A 15715-nucleotide genomic window follows, 5' to 3' on the forward strand; every position below is an offset into this window, starting at 1 on the left:
TCCCGGATTTGAGCTCAGGTGTCGAACAGAAATTTTGCTGGTGTCTCAGCTCGTAACTTGGAATACTCGCATGTGGAGCAGCTCATATCTAGAGGTACTACTGTATTTTGCCTCTGGTTTCACATATATGGGATAAACCTTCCACAATCTGGAACCTCCAAACGTACTACATTTCCCAGAATTTTGGTGGACAGATCTATGCCAGGTGGGAACGATGGAAGCTATACTACTTACAGTATTTGTCTCAGTAATTGAAGTGGGACTGTTTACTTTGGCAATTCAGGTTGTGATATCTCAGGAATGGAAGCCGAGACATGTGGCAGATTCTAGGGGGTATGAGATAGTCAGCACCTTTTGGATTTGGTACACCTCGTCTCCAAAAATCGCAGCCACCACAATTGAGAAGAAATATTGGTGAAGCAGCCTTGAGCTGAAGAATCCTTTAAAGCAGGGGCCTCCAACCTTGGCACCTTTAAGACTTGTGGACCTCAGCTCCCAGTCTACAAGTCTTAAGTTGCCAAGGTTGGAGACCCCTGCTTTAAAGGATGTAACGGGAACGACCCAGATAAGGAGAAGGGAAGACTTGATGTTAAATATCTAATAGTCCCAAGGGCACTTTTTCTCTTAAAGGACTTGATGGGGAAGCAGAGAGGAGGAAGTATTTTCAGAACAAGGCCCACCCACCCCAAATTGATATCAGAGACCTTTATCCTTGATGCAGCTTATCAGAAACCATGGTTTCAGTTGGGTAGCACCAATTCTATCTCTTCTACAGTTTCACTATTATTCACTTTGTGCCAATGGCTGAGAATGTCTCATTTTTGCCTCCAAATAGAAACATAGAAACATAGAAGACTGACGGCAGAAAAAGACCTCATGGTCCATCTAGTCTGCCCTTATACTATTTCCTGTATTTTATCTTAGGATGGATATATGTTTATCCCAGGCATGTTTAAATTCAGTTACTGTGGATTTATCTACCACGTCTGCTGGAAGTTTGTTCCAAGGATCTACTACTCTTTCAGTAAAATAATATTTTCTCATGTTGCTTTTGATCTTTCCCCCAACTAACTTCAGATTGTGTCCCCTTGTTCTTGTGTTCACTTTCCTATTAAAAACACTTCTCTCCTGAACCTTATTTAACCCTTTAACATATTTAAATGTTTCGATCATGTCCCCCCTTTTCCTTCTGTCCTCCAGACTCTACAGATTGAGTTCATTAAGTCTTTCCTGATACGTTTTATGCTTAAGACCTTGCACCATTCTTGCAGCCCGTCTTTGGACCCGTTCAATTTTGTCCATATCTTTTTGTAGGTGAGGTCTCCAGAACTGAACACAGTATTCCAAATGTGGTCTCACCAGCGCTCTATATAAGGGGATCACAATCTCCCTCTTCCTGCTTGTTATACCTCTAGCTATGCAGCCAAGCATCCTACTTGCTTTCCCTACCGCCTGACTGCACTGTTCACCCATTTTGAGACTGTCAGAAATCACTACCCCTAAACCCTAAATGATACCCCATCCCGTGTCTTTGCTTACTATTGGGCTTTAAATGCATTTTCCCATCAGGGAACCCTGTGACCTTCCCATTCCCACCACCAGTCTAATCTTGGGCTTTCACTGGACTGTTCTTCCACCTCTTAACTATTTGCAGGTACATTGTCCGATGCTGAGGACCTGACAGCCCAGCACCGCTCTCTTGTTCCACTGATTAAATTCATCGTATTTTTCCCAATCTAGACGCCCTTCAGATGACATCATCAGATCCCATCATCTGTAGCCAAATGATCCAATGTGTAAGTCCTAGGTTGGGGAAAACTGGTCTAGTAGCCACAAAATATACATTTAGCATCAATAATTCTTATCATCGACTGGGATTGCTCACTGAATCCTAAAGTCTACTCGGACATCAACCATAGGCCTAGAGTCTTATAGTCCAGAGTAGTTGTCATCATGGCCTTTGGGGGAAAAAAAAATAACCATACAATATCAACCCGGTTTTGTTCTTTTTTCAGAGCTTTAAAGCTCAACGATTGCATCCTTGTCAAAGCTCCTGCAATCGACAGGATGGGAAGGCCAATACATTCTTGTGAAGATGTCATGGAATTATTTCGGAGGAGAAACCAGTTTCCAACATCTGGATGCTTTGGTTCAGGACCAAGTTCTCTGGTGCACAAAAAAAAAAAAGAGTTGACCTATTTTTAAAACTTGTGAAAAACTTGGTTTGCTTGATTGTTTTCTGATCTTCACATTCCCATGGTAGAAGATTATTTTTTTTTGTCACCGGTATTCTTAAGGAAATTAGGATGTGAAGGACTTTGGGAGGTATCCAATTGGATTTCAAAAGATCCAGAAATTTCAAGGGGAAGCCAAGAATGGCGAATCTCCTTTCTTGATCAATTATTTTCCTTTTTGAAACATTCCAGCTAAATGAAACAAGGATGAGCTGTAGGGGAAGAAGCATTTACTCTTTTTTGTTTCTAATCAAAAGGTCTCCAGGTATAGTCAATCATTACAATTTAAAATGTCCAAATAAGAAAGAAAGGGGACTGATTGGATCACTTCCACCATTAAATTTTGGGTCTGTTCCTTTATGAAATAATGAAAGACGGAGTTAATGGAGGCAGGGGAAAAAAAAAACCAGACTGGCAATTTAGTGTCATTGTTGGCTATTTTACATGATTTCACCAGCACTGCACTTAATATTCCCCCAGTCACTTGAAAACAAGGGGGGGAAAACATCCTTTGGGGGGATGCAAAATAGCACATCTTGTTAAGTAAAAATAGCAACACTTTGAACTCAGACCTTGGTAGAATTGAGAAGGTAAATAAAGAGGCGGAGTCCCAGGTGAGAATGACGGGAAAAGGCAGTCCTGATTGGCTGTACAGTTGAGGGAGGGGCTTGGCAAGGGCCTCTTACATAACCGAGCAGCATTTACAACGCTGTTTCTTGGCGTCAAGATCCTGGTCCGCATCTTTGGGGTCCGTGTCATTGGCCGATGCTCCCACTTGGTTTTCCTCCTTCTGAGACAAGGGTTCCACCGCGCTGCCATTAGGCGGGGCGTGGTCTGCTGTGTGGTCTCCTGCGGCCTTGTTCTCAGCGTCTTCGATCACCACCAGTTCGGCCTTGATTTGCTCCCCTTCGAGGCCCAGCACTTTTTTGGTCTCGTTCTCGTCTTCCACGTTCTGGTAGCCCATGAAAATCATGGTGACGGGTTGTTCTTTGCTAGGCTCTGGGCCGTCACCCGCGAGCTTTGGGCTCTCCATTGGCTTAGCCTCCACGCCTGTGATTTCCTTCCTGGGCGTGCCCTTCTGGCTGGGGAGGTTGCTTTGGGCCTCTTTGGCGGCCATCTCAGAGACTTCACTCAGGGTCACTTCGTCGGCCTTATGGATGAGCTCGTCCACTTCGGAGGAGCTGAGCTGGTGGACACCGTTCTCAATAGCCCCATCTTTGGTACGGACTGCATGAACCACTGCAAGAGAAGACAGAGAAGACGCACAATGAGGACAATGAGGAAGTGTGGCCCGATCATCCCTGTTGCTTTCAAAACCGGCTCACGGGCAGATATCATAGTTTCTTGGGGTGGAATGAAGACTACTGTCACAGGAATGGAGGGAGGGACTCTTCGCCAGAGAGCAGAGACAACAAAGCTTGGAGTGTTTGATAGGCAAGTGTTGGTCATGACCTTTAAAGCCCTACATGGCATTGGACCAGAGTACCTCCGGAACCGCCTGCTACCGCACGAATCCCAGCGGCCGATAAGGTCCCACAGAGTTGGCCTTCTCTGGGTCCCATCGACTAAACAATGTCGTCTGGCGGGCCTCAGGTGAAGAGCCTTCTCTGTGGCGGCCCCGGCCCTCTGGAATCAACTCCCCCCGGAGATTAGAACTGCTCCCACCCTCGTCTTCCGTAAACTACTCAAGACCCACCTATACCGCCAGGCATGGGAGATTTGAGACATCTTTCCCCCAGGCTTATTATAATTTATGTTTCGCATGTATGTGCTGTTTGGTTTTTAATTATGATAGGGTTTTTAGTTTTTTAATATTAGATTTGTGCCATTATAATATTGTTTTTATCGTTGTTGTGAGCCGCCCCGAGTCTTCGGAGAGGAGCGGCATACAAATCTAATCAATTTTTTTAAAAAAATTTTTTTTTAAAGAAGGGGGTGAAGGGGAACCCCCACCTAGCAATACAAAGCCCTACATGGCATCGGACCAGATTACCTCCAGGACCGCCTTCTGCTGCATGAGTCCCAGCGACCGGTTAGGTCCCACAGAGTCGGCCTCCTCCAGGCCCTGTCAACTAGACAATGTTGCTTGACGGGACCTGGGGAAGAGCCTTCTCTGTGGGGGCCCCAGTCCTCTGGAACCAGCTCCCCCCGGAGATTTGTACTGCCCCCCCTCCTTGCCTTCTGTAAGACTCGTAAGACTTTTAATATTATATTTGTCATTGTATACTGTTTTTATCACTGTTGTGAGCCGCCCGAGTCTGCGGAGAGGGGCGGCATACAAATCTAATAAATAAATAATAATAATAATTCAGTTATGTCGCCAGGCCTGGGGTGATAGGATCTACCCCCTGGCCGACGAAATGTTATTTATGGTTGTGGTTCAAATGGGTATGATTGGTTTTTAATAGAACTAACGATTTAGAGTAGTTTATTTAAATTTTACTTAATTGGATTTAGCGCATTATAAGTTAGTGTTCTTTTTTATATGTTGTAAGCCGCCCCGAGTCTCCAGAGAGGGGTGGCATATAAATCCTATTATTATTATTATTATTATTATTATTATTATTATTATTATTATTATTATTATATAATAATAATGATAATAATAATAATTATTATTATTATTAATTCACAGAATACAACTTGTATGCAGGCAATTGATTAATCCAGCAAGATTAAAATCAAGCCCAAAGAACCAGGGAAGACCCAAGGAGTTATTTCTGAGTATTTTCCTCATTGTTGTTCACCTACAGACAGAACTTTTCCTGGACTAAATCAATTATCTACATCAGTGATTTTCAACTTTTTTTGAGCCGCGGCACATTTTTTACATTTACAAAACCCTGGGGCACATTGAGCGGGGGGGGGGGGGGGGAGCCTAAAAAAAGTTTGGACAAAAAAATTCTCTCTCTCTCTTCCTCCCCTTCGCTCTATTTCTTTCTTCCTCCCTCTTTCTCTCCCTCCCTTCCTCTTTCTTTCTCTCTCTCTCCATTCCTCTTTCTTTCTCTTCCTTCCTTCCTCTCTTTTTTGCTCTCTTTCTCTCTCCCTCCCTCCCTCTCTTTCTCTTTCTCTCTTGCTTTCTTTCTCTCTCTTGCTCTCTCTCTCTTTCTCTCTTTCTTTCTCTTGTTCTCTTTCTCTCTCTCTTGCTTTCTTTCTCTTTCTCTCTTGCTTTCTTTCTTTCTTGGTTTCTCTCTCTTGCTTTCTTTCTTTCTCTCTCTCTTTCTTTCTTTCTCTCTGAGCTTCGCGGCACACCTGAGCATGTCTTGCGGCACACTAGTGTGCCACGGCACACTGGTTGAAAAACACTGATCTACATAACTATTACCAGGAACGGATTCCACTTCCCGCAGCTACTAGTGCGCTTCCCTCAGAGCTCCACATGCATGTCGGAGCAAGATTTGCTTCTTACCTATGCACAGGAAGACAAACATGCACGAGCATGTGCGCAAGTGTGAGATTTCACCAATTTTGGCCGATTTTCTTGCTTCCTCGCATGCGCGTAAATGAAAAATCGGTCAAAATTGCTGAAATCTCATGTGCCCGCATGTCCTTGCGCATGATTTGGCTTCCTGGGCACATGCAGGAAGCAAATCTCACTCTGATGTGCGTGTGCCCACTGGTCATCTGGAACTGCGCAACACGGCAGCTCCATTTTCGCTACTGGAACGGGGTCCCTGCTTTCCACATAGCAACGAGTCTATGGAGAGGGGCGGCATACAAATCTAATAAATAAATAAATAAATAAACAAACCAACCAACCAACCCACCCAATACTGACTATTCCCCTGTGAACTGCTATGCGGTGTCTGCCTTTGCCCTCCTCCGACAAACCAAAGATTCTAAGCTACAATGTCTCTCTGCTCCAGTAAGGGGTTCTAGTTCCCGTCGCTACCGTTTTGTGCTCGTACTTGTGGGTGGAGCCTCCTGGGTGGGTGGAACATCTTGTGGTAGGTGGAGCCTCCTGGCTGGGTAGGCGGAACCTCCCACTGCCACCGCTAACAGTTCGCCAAACTGGGCTGAATTGGGAGCAACCCACTGCTGCTTTGCTCTCTGGGAAAGAGCGGCTCCTTCCCGCAGCTCTGGACTACATTCTACTACATTTCTACTCCCAAAGGTGCTTTTAAAAAGGCACTTGTCCCTCGAAGGAAGGAAAGTCCTCTGAGAGGGGCAGCATATAAATCCAATAGATAGATAGATAGATAGATAGATAGATAGATAGATAGATAGATAGATAGATAGATAGATAGATAGATAGATAGATTGATAGATTGATAGAAAGATAGACAGACAGACAGACAGATAGAGAGATGGATAGATGGATAGATAGATTAGAGATAGAGAGATAGATAGATGGATAGATTAGAGAGAGAGTGATAGATAGATTAGAGAGATAGAGAGATAGATAAAGATAGATAAGATAGATAGATAGATAGATAGATTAGATAGATAGATTAGATAGAGAGATAGAGAGATAGATAAAGATAGATAGATAGATAAGATAGATAGATAGATAGATGGATAACATAGATAGATATAGAGATAGATTAGATAGATAGATAGATAGATATAGAGATAGAGATAGATAGATAAGATATAGATAGATAGATATAGATATAGATAGATAGATAAGATATAGATAGATAGATAGATATAGATATAGAGATAGATAGATAAGATATAGATAGATAGATAGATAGATAGATAGATAGATATAGATAGATAGATAGAGAGAGAGAGACAGACAGACAGACAGACAGACAGACAGACAGACAAGTCCAGTTGCCTTTTGAAAAACACCTTTGGGACAACCATGACTTGAGTGACTGAGAATCTCCATAGATACATTTCTACTCCTTAAGAGATGCTGAAGTAGTACTAGAGATGCAAACATGCCAAGAATTTGTCCTTTAAAGCAGAATGGGCTTTTTTTTAAAAAAACAACAACATTATTTTGGAGAGGTTTGATCAAACTCATAGACCTCTAACAGAACAAGAGTTAAGCACCTCAAATACCGACCACACCTACCTGTTCTTTACTCAAGTGTTTTGCTCTCTTTCCGTGTATACTAACATGCAGGCCAGTTTCCAAGCAACTTGATGAAAGAAATTTCTCTTTTCTTTTGGGCATGTGAATGTGAGAATGGGGTGATCATGGGAGGCCAAAAAAGATGTATGTATGAATGTCCTCTCTTCCATTATGTTGATATCTACCTTTCTGGCAGTCTGAAAGCTCTCTCGATTCCTACCTCATTATTCAATCCAAACTGAGGAACATCCTCAGAAGAGCCTTCTCTGTGGTGGCCCCGGCCCTCTGGAACCAACTCCCCCCCAGAGATCAGAATTGCCCCCACCCTCCTTGCCTTTCGTAAACTTCTCAAAACCCACCTCTGCCGTCAGGCATGGGGGAACTGAAATATGGTGTGTTGTGTGCATGTTTTTTAAAATTATGGGTTTTTAACTTCGTATTATTAGATTTGTATTGTACATTGTTTCTATCACTGCTGTGAGCCGCCCCGAGTCTACCGAGAGGGGCGGCATACAAATTTAATAAATAGATAGATAGATAGATAGATAGATAGATAGATAGATAGATAGATAGATAGATAGATAAATAAATAAATAAATAAATCCTCTATGGCAAAGGTGTCCAACCTTGGCAACTTTAAGACTTGTGGACTTCAACTCCCAGAATTCCTCAGCCAGCAAAGTTGCCAAGGTTGGAGACCCTTGTTCCAGTAGTGGTATTCAATTTTTTAAACTACCAGTTCTGTGGGCGTGGCTTGGTGGGCGTGGCAGGGAAAGGATAATCCCCATTCCCTCTCTACTCTGGGGGAAGGTTGCTGCAAAATCCCCATTTCCTTCCGATCAGCTGGGACTCAGGAGGCAGAGAAAAGATGGGGGTGGGGCCAGCCAGAGATGGTATTTACTGGTTCTCCGAACTACTCAAAATTTCCTCTGCCGGTTCTCCAGACGTGGTCAGAACCTGCTGAATCCCACCTCTGTCCTGTTCTATGGGGCTCTTTCAGAGTTCTTCTCTTGACCATAGTTGGAGATAGCAATACTGTTTAGACTTATATGCCACTTCGCACAGCTTTACAGCCCTTTCTAAGTGGTTTACAAAGAGCCAAACTGTTGCCCCCAACAATCTGGGTCCTCATTTTACTGATCTTGGAAGGATAGAAGGCTGAGTCAACCTTGAGCCTACTGAGATTCGATCTGCCAAACTGCTGGCAGCCGGTAATCGGCAGAAGTAGCTTGCAGTACTGCACTCTAACCACTGCGCCACCAAGGCTCTGTCAATTTTCCATGGATAAATTCAGAAAAGGGGGGCGGACCCCAAACATCCACACATTTGGTGGGCAATTTAGAAAAGCCATTTATACTCAGCTATCATTAAATATACTTTTTATTTAGGTGCAAAAAAAAAATGGATGTTGATTTTGGACCGAAATAGCAAAAGCAGTAAGGAAATGAGAGGGTCCAAACAATTCTAGGGGTTTTTCAAACTTCTTACATATTCCTTCACCTGGCACTTTCATAATAAACAACAATCCCTTGCATTATTTTATACTCCACACTGGAATGGGAGATAAGAAAAGTCGACTAAACCAGAGGTCCCCAACCTTTTTTGCACCAGGGACCGGCATTAAGCTAGACCAGTTTTCCATGGCCCGGTGGGGGGGGGGCGCTTTGGTCATATGGGGGTGGGGTTCATTTCCCTCATTTCCTCTTTCTCTCATTCCCTCTTTCTATCCTTTCTATCTCTCACTCTTTCCTTCTCTCCCTCCCTTTCTCTCTCTTTCCTTTCTCTCATTCCCTCTTTCTATCCTTTCTATCTCTCACTCTTTCCTTCTCTCCCTCCCTTTCTCTCTCTTTCCTTTCTCTCATTCCCTCTTTCTATCCTTTCTATCTCTCACTCTTTCCTTCTCTCCCTCCCTTTCTCTCTCTTTCCTTTCTCTCATTCCCTCTTTCTATCCTTTCTATCTCTCACTCTTTCCTTCTCTCTCTCCCTTTCTCTCTCTTTCCTTTCTCTCATTCCCTCTTTCTATCCTTTCTATCTCTCACTCTTTCCTTCTCTCCCTCCCTTTCTCTCTCTTTCCTTTCTCTCATTCCCTCTTTCTATCCTTTCTATCTCTCACTCTTTCCTTCTCTCTCTCCCTTTCTCTCTCTTTCCTTTCTCTCATTCCCTCTTACTCTCTATCCTTTCTATCTCTCACTCCTTTCTCTCCCTCCCTTTTTCTCTCTTTCCTTTCTCTCATTCACTCTTTGTCTCCTGGGGCTGCCTGCGCCTGCCCTGCACCCCCCACCGCGGAGGGAAAGCATTTGGTATCGGCACCGCCAACCCCCCCTCCACGAGCAGCAAAAGCCTAAGCGGCGGGGTGCGCCCTTTGCATTTCGGCATTGGCGCTCTCCCCTCCACGAGCAGCAAAAGCCTCAGCGATGGAGCAGAAAGGCAAACGACGCGATCAGTCGCTGAGGCTTTTGCTGCTCCTGGAGGAGAGAGCGCCAATGCCGAAATGCAAAGGGCGCACCCCGCCGCTTAGGCTTTTGCTGCTCCTGGAGGGGGGGAGGATTTAATCCTCCCCGCCCCCCCGGCAGCCAAACCTCGCTGAGGCTTTGGAGTTCGGGCGATCCGACGGAGTTCCCGCTCCCACCAACGCTCTGCAGCCGCGCCAGAGCCACCGCCACGAGAAAGCTTTCCAAGACCCATCAACGTCCCGCTGGAAGCTGCCCTCCCGCCAGCCGCGCCGCCCCGGAGCCCCGAAGGCTCGCAGCAGAGGGAGGCAAAGCGGCGCGCGGCAGCCACAACAAGCCCGCACTTGTTGCGCGATGGGAGCGCGAGGACGACCGCAGGCGCGACCCGGGCAGCCTTTCGACCGACTCGCTTTCGCCGCGCCCGGATAGCGGCGGCGTCTCCTGGGGCTGCCTGCGCCTGCCCTGCACCCCCCACCGCGGAGGGAAAGCATTGCCGAAATGCACCCCGCCGCTTAGGCTTTTGCTGCTCCTGGAGGGGGGGAGGATTTAATCCTCCCTGCCCCCCCGGCAGCCAAAGCTAGCTGTCAGCGGCGCCGCGGACCGGCTGAAAAACCCCAACGGCCCGGTCCCGGTCCGCGGACCGGCGGTTGGGGACCTCTGGACTAAACAATGTCATCTGGCGGGTCCCAGGGGAAGAGCCTTCTCTGTGGCGGCCCCGACTCTCTGGAACCAGCTCCCCCCGGAGATTAGAACTGCCCCCACCCTCCTTGCCTTCTGTAAACTCCTTAAAACTCACCTCTGCCATCAGACATGGGGAATTGAGGCATTCCCCCCTCCCCCGGGCCTATACAATTTATGTATGGTAGAAACGTAAAAATATAGAAGACTGACGGCAGAAAGAGACCTTATGGTCCATCTAGTCTGCCCTTATACTATTTCCTGTATTTTATCTTACATTGGATATATGTTTATCCTAGGCATGTTTAAATTCAGTTACTGTGGATTTACCAACCATAGTATGTCTGTGTTTATGTCTGGTTTAATAATGGGTTTTTTATTTTATTTTTAATTTTTTGGGTTTGTTGTGAATTGTTTTATTGTATGTTGTGAGCTGCCCCGAGTCTACGGAGAGGGACGGCATACAAATCTAATTAATTAATTAATTAATTAATTAATTAATTAATTAATTAATTAATTAAGGAACATTTTGAGGTGGGTTTGCATTGGTTTTTTTGGCAGAAAACAGAAAACGTGACTTTTTATACTAATAAACAGGGGGGAAAGAGGAGAGAAGGACCCATTATTTGAACTTAACTCCTGCTTATGATTACACAATGCTCTAGAATTGATTGTTTTTTTCCTAGATTTTTTTGAATTGTCCACCTTAGCCTATTGCCCTAGACTTTCCTAGGGATTTCCCATCTGAGTAGTACCTGTGTTGTGATCTGTTAGGACCCTGCTTAGTGCTTGAAAATCAACCAATGCTGACAAGGTGCTGACAGCTGTGGAGACTTAAAAACCTTAGATTAAATAATCATCTTAGTAATAGCAATAGCATTTAGGCTTATATACCACTTCATAGTGCTTTTGCAGCCCTAAGTCGTTTACAGAGTCAGCCTATTGCCTCCAACAATCCGGGTCCTCATTTTACCCACCTGGGAAGGATGGAAGGCTGAGTCAACCTTCAGCTGGTGGTGAGATTTGAACTGCTGAACTGCAGCTAGCAGTTAATTGAAGCAGCCTGCAGTGCTGCACTCTAATCATTGCACCACCCCGGCTCAAGGTTCATTATCAATAATAAATAATTATTTTAATTTGTTATTAAAAAGACTTCATTTTCATCATCAACATCATCATCTCAATCTTCTCAATGCAATTGCAAAAATTCTACATTTTTTGCAAAAATTGTACTGTTTGCAAATAAAAAAAAACATCCACTGGGATTTTTGTGTTCTGAAAAAAAGTTTGCTAATTGAGATCCAAATTTTTGAAGTTTCAATATGCAAACTGAAGGAACATGATCTCACAGGCAGCGCTATTACAGAAGTGAACATTGCAGAATTGTTGAAAAACTCTGGGAGAAAAATATCTGGAATACCATAATTTATATATTAAGGCTGAAAAATAACACAGCATTAAACATCACTAATACCAGTTTTATAATGTTGGCATAATGTGAAAAGGATTCACCAAGGACAATTCCATCTGTCTGTCCATAACCCTGGGGGGGGGGAATTATTAACCCCCTCAGAGAGGGTCTGCAACTTGGGCGTCCTCCTCGATCCACAGCTCACATTAGAGAAACATCTTTCAGCTGTGGCGAGGGGGGCGTTTGCCCAGGTTCACCTGGTGCACCAGTTGCGGCCCTATCTGGACCGGGAGTCACTGCTCACAGTCACTCATGCCCTCATCACCTCGAGGTTCGACTACTGTAATGCTCTGTACATGGGGCTACCTTTGAAAAGGGTTCGGAACTTCAGATCGTGCAGAATGCAGCTGCGAGAGCAATCATGGGCTTCCCAAGGTATGCCCATGTTTCACCAACACTCCGCAATCTGCATTGGTTGCCGATCAATTTCCGGTCACAATTCAAAGTGTTGGTTATGACCTATAAAGCCCTTCATGGCATCGGACCAGAATATCTCCGGGACCGCCTTCTGCCACACGAATCCCAGTGACCGGTTAGGTCCCACAGAGTTGGCCTTCTCTGGGTCCCGTCGACTAAACAATGTTGTTTGGCGGGACCCAGAAGAGCCTTCTCTGTGGCGGCCCCGACCCTCTGGAACCAGCTCCCCCCAGATATCAGAGTTGCCCCCACCCTCGTTGCCTTTTGCAAGCTCCTTAAAACCCACCTCTGTCGTCAGGCATGGGGGAATTGAAATTTTCCCTTCCCCCTAGGCTTATAGAATTTATACATGGTATGCTTGTTTGTATGATTAGTTCTTTAAATTGGGGTTTTAAGATTATTTTTAATATTAGATTTGTTCACATTGTCTTTTTTATTGTTGTTAGCCGCCCCGAGTCTTCGGAGAGGGGCGGCATACAAATCTAATAAATACAAATACAAATATAAATATTTAGGAAATATTAAAATTACTGGACGTCCGTAAAAAAAATGTTTTATTTATTTATTATTTATTATTTAGATTTGTATGCCGCCCCTCTCCGCGGACTCGGGGCGGCTTACAAATAGCAAATTGATATTTTTATAGCAAAATATCCATCACTCAGCTCATTATGTGGGACCTAAGCAATTGGGGAAACCATCCAGTCAATTAGACTATGAGGTTCATTTGGGTAAATAGGATAATATTAATAATTATTCATAGGAAGTCTTGGCTTCTCAGCTTTCCCCATATTTCCAGAAGACAGCCTCTCTCCTGAACACACAATGGTTTTGCAATAGTTTTGCTATTTTGTGGTGCCAAAACACTGCAAGAAAGGTGGACACAAGGGAAGAGATGGGATTCCTCGAATCCAACCAGTCTTTGTTTCCCCGTTGACTTTGCTTGTCAGAAGGCTGCAAAAACTGACCGCATGACCTTGGTACACGGCAAGCATCACAAAATATGAGCCAGTTGCCAAGCGTCTGAATTTTGATCGCACGATTGTGGGGAATGCTTCAAAGATCGTAAAGTTTTCCTCAGTATCGTCATAACTTTGAACAGTCACTAAATGAACTGTTGTAAGTGGAGGACTACCGGTACTGCCCTTGAACTACTGCGCCTTGAGAGCCCCAACGCAAATTCCAAACACAACCTCCAACCGCTGCGCTGTGGGAAGGAAGCCAGGTCTTCTTCAGTCAATACGATGTGCTGCTCAGGACTCCATCTGAGTCCCAGGGAGCATGAAAGAGATTTAATAATAATAACAGAGTTGGAAGGGACCTTGGAGGTCTTCTAGTCCAACCCTCTGCTTAGGCAGGAAACCCTACACCACTTCAGACAGATGGTCACCCAACATCTGCTTAAAAACTTCCAGTGTTGGGGCATTCACAACTTCTGGAGGCAAAGCTGTTCCACTGATCAACCATTCTGACTGTCAGGAAATTTCTCCTTAGTTCTAAGTTGCTTCTCTCCTTATTTAGTTTCCACCCATTGCTTCTTGTTTTACCTTCAGGTGCTTTGGAGAATAGGTTGATTCCTTCTTTGTAGAAACCCCTGAGATACTGGAACACTGCTATCGTGTCTCCCCTGGTCCTTCTTTTCATTAAACTAGACATGCCCAGTTCCTGCAACCGTTCTTCATATGTTTTAGCCCCCAGTCCCTTAATCATCTTTGTCGCTCTTTTCTGCACTCTTTCTAGAGTCTCAACATCCTTTTTGCACGGTGGTGACCAAAACTGAATGCAGTATTCCACGTGTGGCCTTATAAAGTGGTATTAACACTTTGCATAATCTTGATTCTATCCCTCTGTTAATGCAGCCTAGAACTGCGTTGGCTTTTTTGGCAGCTGTTGCACACTGCTGGCCCATTGTTAAATGGTTGTCCACTAGGACTCCAAGACCCTCTCATAGTTACTACTGTTGAGCAATGCACCACATATACTGTACCTGTGCCTTTTGTTTTTCTTGCCTAAACGCAAAATCTTACATCCTTGTCCTGTGGACACTCCCTCTTCCAGTGCCTACCTTTCAACTCGTCCTCGTACACTTTGACTCCCTGAACTGTGTTCTCTTTGGGCAGTCTAGTGGTGCTGGACAGGACTTTGGTCTCCCCTGTGAGCTTGTCCTTCTCCACAGTGATCTCTACAGAGTACATAGCTGGGACAGAAACAGGAGACAGTGAGCAACAAGAAAGCTTCTCCCCTCCGCCCACCGACCTCTCCCTCCCTGAGCTCCGAAATGAAGCGTTCGGTACGAGCAGGGGAGGTGGGAGGCGCAAGGCAATTGGGGCACCTGCGGAGAAGCCCGAAGCATTAGAGGCAGAGAGAAGAAGCGATGCACGTGAAGGCAAGGGAAGGTCTTTGAGCTCCAAGGAGCAGCAAGCCAACGAGCCTCTTTCCCAAACTCTTGGCAGAGCCCATATTGATGGTTCTTCTTGATGGCTATCTCAGTTAACATTTCTATAATATAGTTCTGGGGGGGTGATGTAAACCGGTGTTTTTCAATCTTGGCAATTTTATAATGTGTGGCATTTCCACTTCCAGAATTCTCTTAACCAGCCTGCATCTTCTTAATAGATTACAGTTGATCCCTTAGCCGAGGATGAGAAGAGGGCTTTGCAGCTGAAAGGTTATTTGATCAGAATGTTTGCTTTTGGAAAAATGCGGGCAAGATAGGAAGCGGAAAAAAAGAAGCGGTTGAGGTTAAACGAAGGCAAGGAAAGATGAATTTAAGAATTGTTCAACTAAGAATGGCTCTGCATAAGTGCTGAGATGCACATGCAGGAGAACAAAGCAAAGGAGAAAAGCAATAGCAATAGCACTTAAGACTTATATACCGCTTCACAGTGCTTTACAGCCTCTAAGCGGTTTGCAGAGTCAGCATATTGCTCCTGAACAATTTGGGTCTTCGTTTTACTGGCCTCGGAAGGATGGAAGCCTGAGTCAATGTTGAGCCTGGTGAGATTTGAACTGCCAAATTGCAGGCAGCCGGCAGAAGTAGCCTGCAGTACTACCCTCTAGCCACTGCACCACCATAGCTCAAGGAAAGATGATTTGTTTGTGATGGAGTAGTAAGTATGAGCAATAGGAAATCTTTTTTTTTAAAAAAAGATTTCATTTCAGCTAAAGTCAACTTTGGTGACTTCCTGGACATTTCCTCTGCAGTCATGTCACATTCATTTAATAAATGAATAAAATTAACATAAGAAAGTTTTATCGTTTCTTTCTTCCAGGATTTATTTATTTTTATTTATTTATTTATTTTGTCCAATACACAATGAGGGTTTTAGTGGGTATATATCTATATACACATAGTAAAATACATGATGAAGGTTATAGAGGAGATACTCATAGTAAAATATATCTAAGAAAGAATAGAAAAGAAGATATAGTAATAGAA

The 15715-nt window shown here is 44.4% G+C and overlaps 1 protein-coding gene across 4 annotated transcripts in view; it reads right to left on the bottom strand.

Annotated features, from left to right (window-relative positions):
* Positions 1–1993: 1993 nt before the first annotated feature.
* Positions 1994–15715, bottom strand: part of PALM (paralemmin) — a 122828-nt gene continuing 109106 nt past the window's right edge. For 2 of the 4 annotated variants that reach the window (XM_070747471.1, XM_070747481.1), the window contains exons 8-9: positions 14342–14473; positions 1994–3473 (exon numbers count right to left, since the gene is read on the bottom strand). In XM_070747471.1, the coding sequence (XP_070603572.1) occupies positions 2917–3473; positions 14342–14473 (689 nt within the window). In that variant the 3' untranslated portion in view covers positions 1994–2916. The remainder of the gene's footprint in view (positions 3474–14341; positions 14474–15715) is intronic. The other 2 variants (XM_070747500.1, XM_070747491.1) reach the window with 1 other exon arrangement.

This window comes from Erythrolamprus reginae, chromosome 1 (genome assembly GCF_031021105.1).
Source record: "Erythrolamprus reginae isolate rEryReg1 chromosome 1, rEryReg1.hap1, whole genome shotgun sequence".
In the NCBI taxonomy this organism is placed as follows: Eukaryota; Metazoa; Chordata; class Lepidosauria; order Squamata; family Dipsadidae; genus Erythrolamprus; species Erythrolamprus reginae.